General features: G+C 32.9%; 2 protein-coding genes across 2 annotated transcripts in view; both read right to left on the bottom strand.

The window, feature by feature from the left end:
* The window catches only part of LOC139503376 (uncharacterized), a 332,278-nt gene that overhangs the window by 102,915 nt on the left and 215,485 nt on the right, over positions 1-13,878 (bottom strand). The gene's annotated exons all lie outside the window — the stretch shown is intronic.
* The window catches only part of LOC139503536 (uncharacterized), a 44,432-nt gene that overhangs the window by 14,487 nt on the left and 16,067 nt on the right, over positions 1-13,878 (bottom strand). The window contains exons 4-8 of the mRNA XM_071293335.1: positions 13,619-13,717; positions 11,629-11,727; positions 8,236-8,328; positions 7,240-7,264; positions 4,235-4,492 (exon numbers count right to left, since the gene is read on the bottom strand). Of these exons, the coding sequence (XP_071149436.1) occupies positions 4,235-4,492; positions 7,240-7,264; positions 8,236-8,328; positions 11,629-11,727; positions 13,619-13,717 (574 nt within the window). The remainder of the gene's footprint in view (positions 1-4,234; positions 4,493-7,239; positions 7,265-8,235; positions 8,329-11,628; positions 11,728-13,618; positions 13,718-13,878) is intronic.

The following is a 13,878-nucleotide window of genomic DNA, read 5'->3' on the forward strand; positions in this document are numbered from 1 at the left end:
GGACATAGATTAGCGATTGACGTCACGATGGGGCATAGATTTGAGAAACGGACACAGATTTGAGGTCGTACACAGATCTGGGGTTTACATATATATTTCAGACCTGTCTTAACTTTTCGGAAACCAGCAGGTCTGAAATATATATGTAAACCCCAGATCTGTGTACGACCTCAAATCTGTGTCCGTTTCTCAAATCTATGCCCCATCGTGACGTCAATCGCTAATCTATGTCCATAAAAAAATATTTGGCCTCAAATCTGTGGCCGATTTTTTATCATGACATCATTCATAAATCTATGTCCTTAAAAATAACTTTATCCAAGATCTTGGATAATATTGGGTGTTTGGCAATAATTGGCAAGGATCATACGTGAAAGGTTAGTAAAGGCTGGATTGTATGTTAGAACAAACGGGACTATGTTGCTGCTCCCGTTTTTACTTTAACAGGTCATTGCGGCTGTTATTGTTAGCGCGCGCAAACCCCTTATAATCTATGTCCAATTTCTTATAGCCTCGTTTTGTAAAAAATCCGCATAGTTCCTGTAACCGTTTCGTGACAGCCTCCTCCGAGAAGCAAATCCGCTCTGAGAGCTTGACTGTACGGGATACTTTTAATACAGTGTTTGGGGTGACAGCTTTGGGGAGGTAGGTACTGATGTTTATCTGTAGGTTTACAGTAGAGGTCTGTTGATATGACACCGTCCTTTATAGATGTGGTTGTGTATAGGAAAGATATTTTAGAGTCGGAAATTTCATACGTAAATTTAATTGACTGATGGGCGTTGTTTGCATGTCTGATGAAATAATCCAGTTTTTGTTGGGATTCAATCTATGTCATGTTCATGGATTCCATTTTACGAAGATAATATGTAGTGTCTTGAATGTGGGAAAGGAGATTTTCTACATGAGATCTTAAATGAATATCTACGAATTCCGAGATTTTCTCAGTCGGATGGCCGTTTGCGGATACAATGGGTCTACCAGGGTGGTTTACTTTGTATATTTTGGGAAGAAGATACAATCGACCAGGCTTGGCAACAAATACTAAATACTCAAATATTTACTTGCCACTCGACTGGGTCTGTGTACACTATATTTTGCAATGTAGCTTGCAAAACCCAGAATGTTGTATACCTCCTTCAGTGTCGATGTGGCATGCAGTATGTTGGCGAGACAGAGAAGCCATTCAACAAAAGCATGAATGGTCATCGAAGAGACTACACTTGCAAACCCGACTTAACCGTAAGTCGCCATTTGAGATCACCTGGGCACGCTCAAGCTGATCTCAAAAACCTTTCCATCACAATCATACATCACAACGAGGGTTGGTCGAATGTCGACAGAGTCGCGCTAGAAAGAATTTGGATAAGAAAGTAAAGGACAATTTCCCTAGAAGGCATAAATGAAAAAAACATAGAATGAGTCACTCATTTTCCTGCCATCACTTGTTTCCAGTAACTCCGACTTCCGTACTGGCTTTACAGTTTAAAGATTTTTTTAAAAATACCTGTTTAAATTATGGGGCTCCATTCATTTGGGATGGATGTATAAGTACGTAGCCATGTCAATTATTTTACCTTATCAAATTAAACTTTTTTTCTAATCATTATTAAACTGCTTTTCGTTTGGGAGGCCTAAATATGTAGATTCTGTTGCAATTGCCCTACCGTTGTCAAATTTGAAATATTATACCAACTTGGATCGGTTAGGGCATTTTTTATTTTTTATTTATTTACATTATTATATTATTATTTTTTTATTTGGGGACTGCTCTCCATGCAGTTATAACGTCACAACCTTTGGACATTAAGAGGTGTGCCAGTTCACATCGCAAATAACTATTTTTATTTGGCATATCTTTGTAATCTTTGCGCCGTGTTTGGAAATTTTAAAATTGTATCAGCGTCTGTGATGTCCGCTTAAATTGTATGAACTTTCAAGATTTTGATAGAGTCTCAATTTGAATATATTGACATGATTCATTTGACATCGTGCTATTACCGAAGAAGTATATCTGTTATCCGAAATATCTAATATTTGTTCATTTTATAGTTATCTAATGGTGATGTCGTACCCTTTTTGACTTGTTATACATATATTTTGTAGTAAACAGAATCATGTCGCCCTGTAAGATTAATCGTTGACTATTTATTCAGTCATTCTAAAACTATTATTTGTGTTAGATGCATATCTATGCAGTCCATGTTGTTACTACCTAACCTACGACATTTTTGAAACAATCATACGGATACTTCTTATTTTGTCTGTGTATTTATGTTGATGTTATACCAACAAAATAGGTAAACAATTTAGAAATTGACAGTTGTAGGTAATTCTTACTACATGTCATTGTTGTAAAACAATTGTGGGCCATACACATATATCTTGGCTATTTCACAGCACCATATTCTTTTTTATTTGGAGTTTTCTGTGTAATAATTTAAAAACTTGTGGTTATATGGTTAGTAAATCTTATGTACACGTTAAACAGAGATACAAATTTGATTGGTTAACTTCTAGAGACGGTTATTTGCTTCGATGTAATAAAATATTATGTCAAATGTAATCTTTAGTACTGGACAGGATACCAACTTTACTCAAGCAAAGTATTACTTTATTTGAAACACAAATAATTTCTTTCTGCAAAATGTTTTGAAAAGTGCAAATTAAACAGACTAATAGGGGAACATCTATGGTGGTATACATCTAATATGGAAAGCTGAACATGCACCTTTGACCGTGAACGTACTATCATCGGTTAATTGTTTTGCTATTTAAGTCAAATATTACAAAATTAAACTATGCTTAGTAGATTGAGTCTAACAACACATTTTATGAAAACAAATCCATGAACATAAATATACAGAACAAGCCAAGCGCAGTGTTTTTGGGAGCTATTTTGTTTCTTATTTCTTATATTCTGATGTTATAGAAAATGTTCCTTAGTCACACTTTAATACATTTATAGTTTTAAGCAAATGCAACTATTTTAAAAGCAGTAACAAAACAATATTCACTTAAAGAGGAGCTTATTATGTCACCCTCTTGTACGAGAAATACAATTAGGTTTTACGTATAATTAAAACATCCTTGGAGACAGTTAACTTTTATATGGATATTTTATTTATATTGGACTGGTAAAAACATAGACAACAGAATAGTTATATCATTTTGCAATCGGTTTTATTGTATGTGTAGATTTTTGTAGATACCCATCTTGTCGATTCACTTATCTGGATTATAACCATTACAACAGGAACAAATTTATCAAATCTTTTCGAAATAAAGATAAGAATCACAGAAAACAAAGGTATATTCGTATAGCTAATGTACAATGATGATTTGGATAATATTAAACTTTCTAAATCAGGACGTAAGGCAGCTAAAGACTATTAACATTAAAATGATTTGACTTTGTTAAATATTGGAGATCTGAAACACTGGTAACTAAAGCAAACGAGTATAATTTCAAAATTTATATTTTTCTAGCCAAGACTAGAGGGCTTGAATGGTATTTTTAAGGGAAAAATAAATAAGTAATATGTCAATATGCCTTTTGTTATTTTCGACCGTATACTGTAGAATTAAAAATATCAAAATGGCTTGATTAACACTTTCTATGATTCCATTATAGTATTTCTTCAATTGTTTTGAAAATTGTAACATGAAAAAAAATATTCATATGGAAATGAGTAGCAGTAAACCCCGTTTTATTCAAACATAGTATTTACTGATCTTGTTTCCATCTTAGTAAAAGGAGCTTAACATTGGTTTCTATTTTTGTTTTCTATTTCATAATATTTGGTGTGCGACAACATAAGCAAATTGACAAATCCGAGAAGATCTATATTAAATTTCTAGTGATATTTACCATAACAAGTATGTACCGTAATTAATCTTAGTTTTTTTTTTATCTTTTTGCATCAGACCTTTATCCTGAAAAAGTTAAAGGCTATAGTGTTTCGAAGAAAACATGTGTCGTGTAAATTACACTATTAAGTAGAAGTACAAAAATAATGCCTTAATTAAACCATCGACATTTTTTAAATGTCCATGGTAGTGTTAACATAATAAATTACAGAATGTATATGCTATTTCTGAAAAATGAAAGTTCAAAGGAAATCGTATGGTAGTGATTTTTTTTAAGACGGTTTATTCGATTGTGAATAATTAGTTCCATTTAACCGTTGAGAGTCTTCCTATTTCCATAGTTTCGTAAACATTAAAGTCTTACCTTGCTCTCCACCTAGCCAGCTCTTCGTTTCACGGTCCATATATGAAACACCATTGTATATTTCTATCCCATCGGTTGACGATCTGAACCTAGTGGGCCGTTTTCCAACCAGATATCTTACTAAGACTGTCTTCCCTGTACCCGCCTCGCCAACAAACATAACTCTTGATTCAAAATGAGGATAACATTCTTCTTCCAATAGACTACAGAACACTTGCGCTGATTTCTTATCTAATTTCTTAACTTCAATTGGAAGATCTATATTAAAAGTATATATATAATTTATAGATAATATGTTTAGAGTGCTCATGAAATTATACTTAGAAGGATATCATTTGGGAATATCAATCATATTTTAGACATCTTTTACATTCAGGTATTTCACATCGAATATTTTATGGTAATATTCTTTACAAAGCACAAACAAGTCGGCTTTCAACCCAAAAGCTAACCAAAACTTGAAACAGACTTATTCGGAAAGGATATTTAGGATACTGTTTCAAGTTCATTAAGGATTGCATATGTTGGTTTTAGTATTGATTCACTTATATAATTTTTGCGTCGGGAAAAACACGACTATTGCAAAACCAGTTGTTGACATGAAACTGGGTATGTTCTTACCATATATTTTATGACAATATGCTACAAGGACCATAACGGAAGGGACGTTACAAATATCAAAAATACAAACGTATCATAACACGCAACATATTAGACATCGAAAAAGTATACACTTAGTGACCTCAAACCCACATCAAATCGACATTTATAATTAGCTGTGGACATAATGAGAATGATGTACATCAATACAAAAACAGAAAAATCACAAAAAATACTGAACTCAGAGGAGAATCCAATCGGAAAGTCCATAATCACATGGCAAAATCAAATGACAAAACACAACACATAAAAAACGAATGGACAAGAACTGTCATATTCCTGACTTGGTACATGTATTTTCAAATGTAGAAAATGGTGGATTAAACCTGGTTTTAAAGCGCTAAACCTTTCACTTTGACATTGGCAATCATACCACATCTTCTTTTTTATACATAGGAAAATGTATGTAGTTAGTAAAGGTACTAAGGTATTTTGGTCTTTTGTCTCATTGGCAATCATACCACATCTTCTTTTTTATACATAGGAAAATGTATGTACTTAGTAAAGGTATATGGCAGTTGTTACCCGTTAGTTTGATGTGCTTTTAAGTTTTGAATATGCTATTGAATGTACGATAGTTGATTAAAGTACTTTTAGATAAACAAAAATGCCATATTCAGTTTAAAGCAACAAATAATGAGGTCCGTGTAGACGCAAGAAATCAACAGTCGGAAACCCGTTTGAAATAGAACAAAAGAATCGAAGCTCTTTGTTAGAGAAGGCGATAAATGCTTACTGTAATGTTTACTATAGTGACAAAAATTTGAAAAGTTAATAGAAAGAAACAAAATTACAATTTTGTTCTCAATTAAGAAGTGTTTTATTTTAAAAACACCATTTGCATAAGTTTTCAATTTTTCTAGTACCTAGTTAAGGTTCATCATAACAAACAGACAAATATGGCTGTATTTACATGCCTTACCTGTAAAGTTGGAAAAGTTTTAATGCCTAGCATCCACTAGATATAATAAAGTTAAATGCATTTTGTGTTTCAGAAAGATAAAATCTCTTTTGGATTTTGATGGGCATTTTTTTCCTTCATGCAAAAGGTGTGAAAATTGACTAAGTTGTGGTACAACTATGAGATGCTCCCTCAGGTAAAAAACCGGTTTGTATTGTTTTCATTTTCCTTGATTGACATGGACACCAGGCATCTTCACAACTAAAGGTGAGTTAAAGAGTTTATCTGAGTCAGTAAGTGGACAGTATCAAAGTAATTCAGGTGTTTGTTTATTTTTGCACCTCCTGAAGAAAGGAAAAAATGCCCATCAAAAACTAAGAAAGATTTCATCTTTCTTAAATACAAAATGCATTTAACTTTTATATATCTAGTGAATTCTAGGCATTAACACTTTTCAATCAGCACAGGTAAGTCTGTACACAGAGTAGTTTTGTTGTGAAAATACGGCCATATTTGTCCATTTGTTATGATGAACCTTAAGCAGAGCAATTAGATATCAAGTCGACGACATGGGTATCTTTCAAGTTGGATGTAGAAAATGCATAACCTCCGATTTAAAAAAAAAATACCACGGACGGAAAACATAGCAATCTATTAGTTCAGTAATTTTCGTGTCTGCCCTTCCATTATGTTTCTCAAGAAAAAATTCTAACAAATGGGTAACAATTATATAAAAAAGAGAAAATCGAGTGCACCTTTTTATGTTAGGGCGTGTTTGAGTTTAATATTTTGTCTTGATATCGTACAAAGCAAGACTATTTCATACATCGTCTCGCTTCAGATTCTATCATTTTTATAAATCAAAGCTACAGGTTAACTTTGTAACATAAAAAAATCACAGTACTACAAGATGAAATAAATGGGTCAAGTGAAATACCTATATAATGAATCACTAAAACATAGTAGGTGTGTTCGAATAGCTATTTTTTACTGAAAGTACTTGACAGTCTTTCAAGTTGGATGATGAAAATGCATATCTTTGAAAAATTATAATTTTTAGTGTGTGATAACTAGGGTGTATAGTCTCTAACCACTAAAAAAATCTAGTCTGCCCTTCCACGAAATATTTAATTAGATTTTTTTTAAATGTTTAGGAATCTCGAAAATTCCACCTGAAAACCGGTCAGACAATAGTTTTAAGTTGAATCAAAGCAGACAAGATCACTAACTGATGCTCATAAGCTAGTTGATACATTCGTCTTTAAAAATACAACTGACATATAAGGATCGCAATGGTGCAATGTGGATAAATTTATCGGTTTCCGAGAGCAAAATTGGCAGCGCATCATCCCTACAATGGCTTCCATTTCTACGATTGTAAAAATGAACTGGCGTAATGGGGAGATAATTTTGACGAAGTCGAATCCTGACTGTCAATACTCACCAATGAAATAAGTCTTTTCATAATCCTGCAAAACAGAAATAAGGAGTGATTGATTGACGTCATATAATTAGTAATTGTATTAGTGCTTACAAAACTTTGTTTGAATTGATAACAAAATACAATTATATGTAATTTCAATTTTGGAAAAATCCACAGACAATTCTAATAAGACTATACTATGTGCATATGTTTTTATTCATAAGACAAAATATCAGAATCTAGGAAAAAAAACAATCCGGGTTAAAATCATGGTAACCGAGAAGTAAAGCTAAACATGTCAATTATCAGTTTCATGGTCTGGTAAAACCGATACTCGTCTAAATACGACTCATCACTTAGACTCGAATCAAACAAGACGGATGACCAATCCAAATACGAAGTGAAAAAGCATCAAAACAAAATTAAGACTCATCAGTGATACCCGACTACAAAATATTTTAAAAGGTCAAATAAAATACGAAGTTGAAAATCATTGAAGACCGAAATTCCTAAAAGTGTTTTTAAAATACAGGTAAGGTAATCTATTCCTGGGGTAGAGAAGCCTTAGAATTTCAAAAATTCAAAAGTTTTGTAACCAGTTAATTTATGAATATGACCATATCAAAGCTAATTTCTAGTCAGCACTGGGCTGGTGATACCATCTGGCAATTAGTGCACTCAAAATGTTGTTTTATTACTAGCCGACTTTTCGTGATCTGTTGAATATTGTGATTGTATAAAGAGGAAAGAAGTTCAGAACAAAAAAAAAATAAACAAAGTAAAATCATGAAAATACGTGAGCTCCCATGCAAATTCCATACGGAAAGTTCATAATCAACCGGCAAACTTAAAAGCTATAACATATCAAACGAATGGATAACAACTATCATATTTTTGACTTGATCATGTTGATACACACTTTATTTATGTAGAAAACGGTGGATAAAACTTGGTATGATAGCTTACTAAACCTTTAACTTGTTCATTTTGAATTACAGTTCGTAAGTAAAGTATTACCTGCAGCAATGTCTGTATCTCTTGTTTTCCATCTATTTTTTCTCTACTGTCGTCCAAGTTACTGTACATTGCAAGATCACGAGCTGTTTTGTTCTACACAAATGTAATTACATTAATAGCTAGAGAAATGTATGGTCATCTTTATCAGATAATTCTCATATGATTTGCATACTAGTATTAAAGAAAACTTAGATATGATCGGTCGAGGGGACTTCCGGTAGTTGTTTTTGACGTTGTTTATTTTTTGATAAATGAGGTTGACCGAACTCTTTTTTGTAACCAATGTTAACGGCGATAATAATACAATCTGGCTCAACGTGAACCACATTTATTTTCAATTCGCGCGATTAAATTATACACATAAAACATTCATTTAAATAAGTGTTTGTATTTAATTTTTTAACAGATAGCAAATTTCATGAAGTACAAACTGTCCCGTTAACCAACAAATATATTCATGACATAAATATACAATTAACGTGCAATAGAGTTTACGAGTGTGGACAAAATAATTTCTTATTTCCAAATTTAAAGATTTTTAAGGATAAAACATATTTCTAGAGAAATTTGTTGATTTATAAACAGGACCAAGTCACCCACAAACATATCATCAACAATTTACCTCACTTGTCAAGCTATCTAGTGGGGGTTCCATGATCCATGGTAACAATGAAGTCGCAATGAAATAAACAAGCATGTATGAAAACAGTTATGTATTAATATGTATTATCCAGCTTGTATGGTAACACAAATTACCAGAAAATAGTTCTTACTACTCGTTATAATTGTTTTTATTATTAGGTCTTTCCACTTTTCTGTGGAAAGACCTATTGTTTTTCTTCTGATTATTTTTTTTTCTTCTTCCGCCTAATTTTGTTCTTGCGATAATCATTTGTTTCGCAATATGTCGCTTAGATATTTTGTACATGATATCGAACAGTTTATGCGCTTTTGAAATTTACCCAAACACTGTTTTCCTTGTTATGGCATCTCCTTCGCAACCGTTAAAGATTATGACAAATTTATTTTACAAAATTGTTCGTTACATCCTCAGTAATTTTTGGCGTATTTGGATCGAAGCGATTCGAAGAAATTTTATAGGAGTTATCTATCTTTTCGGAATAAATTTGTCGGTATGTTTTCTTAACTCATAAACCGTTAACCGTATAACCCTGGAATGTTTTTATTTGAGTCCCCTGATTCCTAACTTAGAAAATTAGGTCAAGGTCAAAGGTCAAGGTCATATTTTAGATTTTCATATGTCTTTGATTTCCCTATAACTCTTGAACGGTTATAGATACAAAAAAATTAAGCAGTGAAAAATGCTTGGTACTTCAAGGGGCAACTTTTTTTACATTATGACTATATTGATTTTACCATCATGTAAGGGACATAACTCCCATCGATGGTTTTTAAAAGGCCATTTTTAGGCAAAACTCTTAAACAAAAGGTCCTTGACCCATAGGGTCTTTTGCAATGACCTTGTGGAGCAATGACCTTGACGAAGGTTACAAGGTCAAAGGTCAAGGTCATCAAATTATGTGGTTTTGGCACTATTTAAACAGTTTTATGTGTGTTTGAATTTCAACCAACCAACCAACATACCAACCAACCAACCAACCAATCAATCAATCAATCAATCAATCATGATCAATCAATCAATCAATCATGATCAATCAATCAATCATGATCATGATCAATCAACCAATCATGATCATGATCAATCAACCAATAATGATCATGATCAATCAATCAATCATGTTTCCGTCTCATGTGTTTAATATAGGGTCCAAGATCTTCTTTGTGTCTTTTTCCGTGTTTCAATTGACCCTATCCAATGTGTTTAACCAACCAACCAACCAACCAACTAATCAATCAATCAATCAATCAATCAATCAATCAATCAATCAATCATGATCATGATCAATCAATCATGTTTCCGTCTCATGTGTTTAATATAGGGTCCAAGATCTTCTTTGTTTCTTTTTCCGTGTTTCAATTGACCCTATCCAACGTGTTTAACCAACCAACCAACCAACCAACCAACTAATCAATTAATCAATCAATCAATCAACCAATCAATCAATCATGATCATGATCAATCAATCATGTTTCCGTCTCATGTGTTTAATATAGGGTCCAAGATCTTCTTTGTTTCTTTTTCCGTGTTTCAATTGACCCTATCCAACGTGTTTAACCAACCAACCAACCAACTAATCAATTAATCAATCAATCAACTAATCAATCAATCATGTTTCCGTCTCATGTGTTTAATATAGGGTCCAAGATCTTCTTTCTTTCTTTTTCCGTGTTTCAATTGACCCTATCCAACGTGTTTAACCAACCAACCAATCAACCAACCAACCAACCAACTAACCAAATTATCAATCAATCAATCAATCAATCTGTATGACTGTTTAATCATGACAGTTTATTGAAGGAACAAACTCTCAATTATTCAAGAAAAAATGAAATTTAATATTGTTCTTACGTCACTTCTGAAAAAAAATCCACATGTTCTCTGAAACTACAAGTACAATCGACCTCAAAATTTGCAGTCAGCAGGGCATACATGTACTAAACGTTTATAAAAAAACTTGGTGCAGATATCTCTCAAAGCTTTTCCTAGAGAAAAGAAATGGCAATGCCGTAAAAATAGCTTGCTAGGTCCGTAAATCTCAGTAAAAACCTACAATAAAATGTCCGCTCCGAGTTTGAAATACTAATCTGTGTTACAAACAGGTGCTGAAAAATGTACATTATCAGAAAATAATCAATAAATGTGTTTTAAAGTTACACCGGATCAATTAAATCCAAAACATGCACTACTTGTGAACTGTCATCAAAATGTCAATTTCCTACAATGACAAAAGAAATTACATTGTGTACATTCCATCTCTATAAATGTTGTCTGTTTAACGTCCCCACCTAAAAAGAAATAAAAAGACTATCTTTTCGTTATTATAAACCCGTGTCACGTGATGTGGCGCGCGCGCTGTACCTAAAATAAAAGAAAAACTTTCCAAACTAAACATGAAACTTCTCCGGTAACAATAATATAGACCCCATATAGAAACAAACAAACAAACAAACAAACAAACACCCCCCAATTCAATTAATTTTACAGGGGGAAAGACCCCCTACAATTGCTTTTTTAAAGCAATTGATTTATATTTTATTTATGATTGTTTACTTAGTTTCTGTATAATAAAATATAAACATGCAATATATCACGATAAGCAAACTACAAACTAAACCACGACTAGATCAATTGAGAGAAGATTTACCTGATTATATCAATATCATGCAAACGGCGAATACTTTATACCAGACAATACACAGAAGACCCTTCAATCTATGACAAATAAAATCAAAATTGATGATGTGTATTACCTGACAATTTTTCAAATGAGGATTACATTGCCAATCAACTAAAAGTTGTGTGATAGCAGTGTCTCCCATCTTAGCTGCTATATGTAATGGTGTTTCCATCTGAAAAACAGAACACAAGCTTTTAACATTCGAATTTTTACACAATGTCACCTTTAAACTGCACATTCTGTTTTCAAGGAACATAATTTGGTTTATCTTATATTAATCTTATTGATAGTGTATCATGTTCGGCGTCTTAAAGTTTGCTATACGTTCAGAGTGTTTTTCCCCTTTTGCATCTTCGTACGACTATAAATAAAGGCAACAGTAGTATACCGCTGTTCAAAACTCATAAATCCATGGACAAAAAACAAAATCGGGGTAACAAACCAAAACCGAGCGAAACGCATTAAATATAAGAGGAGAACAACGACACAACACCGAAACGCAACACACACAGAAACAGACCAATCATCAGACAAAACACCACGAGAATAACAAATGTAACATGAAAACCAAATACATGAATTTGGGATAGACAAGTACCGTGCCACGTCTTATCTCAATATATATAAATAGTTGCTAACATATTAGGTAACTGGTCAGGCATCAATAATAACCTGATTGACACTCATACTACATTTTCGTATTTTGTGTGAATGCATTGTTACTTTCCCTGCGTGTGTGCTGTATACCTTTATATGCTAAAGTTCTTGTTTATTTGCTTGTGAGAAAGCTGTTCATACACAATTTTTATTATCGTTGTTTTCTACAATGTATAGACTTGGATAATGTTTGACATTTTCTACACTTTTACTACAAGGTTTATCTATTTTGTGGTTCTATTTTTTTATCTGTGTAAGTTATACATTGCACAAATCCTACTGTCAATTATATGTATATGAGTTATGATGTTTAAACTCATTGCTTTTACGTGTTACGTATTTTTTAATAGTGATTACATTCGAATCTTTTGATTTTCAGTCGATGTACTCCTTAACCTTGAATATTAACAATGGTACTATTACGGAATGGAAAGAACATAACGTATTCAACAGCTATACACATGTCCACGTGAATGAAACACCGCAATCCATACATGAACTTATATTTCTCATTTACACTTTCAATTTTATTCAAATAGTATATATCATTCAAGTATTGAATATGTCAAATGACATGAATAATACGATTCCTTTGAACCAAGACTTATTATATCTTAGTACAAGGCATGTGTTGTTCTCATAATTAAGGGGATTACAGTACCCTGTTGTAGGTTGCATCTAGAAATGTACGTATTACGTGGATTGTTAGGTACATAGTGTGTCAGTCAATCCCATATATACCGTATTACGTCACTAGAACACTATGTAACGAATTTATCTTACCGGCTATCTTAACGTGCATGTGAAATTTAGACTAGAGACCTATTAAAATGACCAAGTCTTCAATACTGTTAGCATTAAGGAACTACTTCCATTGATCCTACAAAATCCGATGACAACAATAACAACGTGTTAGGTTTAACATGTGTTTTATGAATTTATTTTAATCATCAAATTCTTCGTCTGTTGAAACCTTAAGTTATTTTCTCAGTACCGTTTTGTTTTTTATAAAGGGACCCAACACCACTACTAACCGTGTAAGAAAAAGCCCCGCCTCCCTTCTAACCTCATATGGAATATAAAGCGACGTAACACCACTGCTAACCGTGTATGAAATACGCCCCGCCTCCCTACTAACCTAATATGATATATACACGGTCTCCAAGCGGACGCTTTTAAACAATCATATTCCTGGAAACGTATAGGAGGTAAGACAAAATGTCTTATCGGCAACCATATCTCATATTTATATGCTTTATATTTGTTGTTTTGTACATGTCGATAGGAGCTTCTGAACATTTAAATCATTGTTTATCATTTCGGTATTACTACATGTATTTTATTTTTTTTATCAAACAAATACGTTAATATTATGCTAATCAACTGCATTGATCAGAAGAAATTACCTGACCGTCCTGTGTGTCAGGATTAAGGTCTTGATTGAGAAGTTTTTCAATTGTTTGTACATCTCCTCTTCTAGCAGCAATATGAAGCTGTCTGTTTTCCTGAAATTTTGAATGATCGATTGCAAAACAACGAGTTTAAAATGGTATGCTGTTACTTGTAAAGCAAGAAATGACTAACCAATAATTAAATTACCGTAGCTGTATTTGGTATACTTTTCTGAATTTTGGGACCTCACTGCTCTTCAACGGCACACTTTTCC

The sequence above is a fragment of the Mytilus edulis genome, chromosome 14, assembly GCF_963676685.1.
Source record: "Mytilus edulis chromosome 14, xbMytEdul2.2, whole genome shotgun sequence".
Taxonomy (NCBI): domain Eukaryota; kingdom Metazoa; phylum Mollusca; class Bivalvia; order Mytilida; family Mytilidae; genus Mytilus; species Mytilus edulis.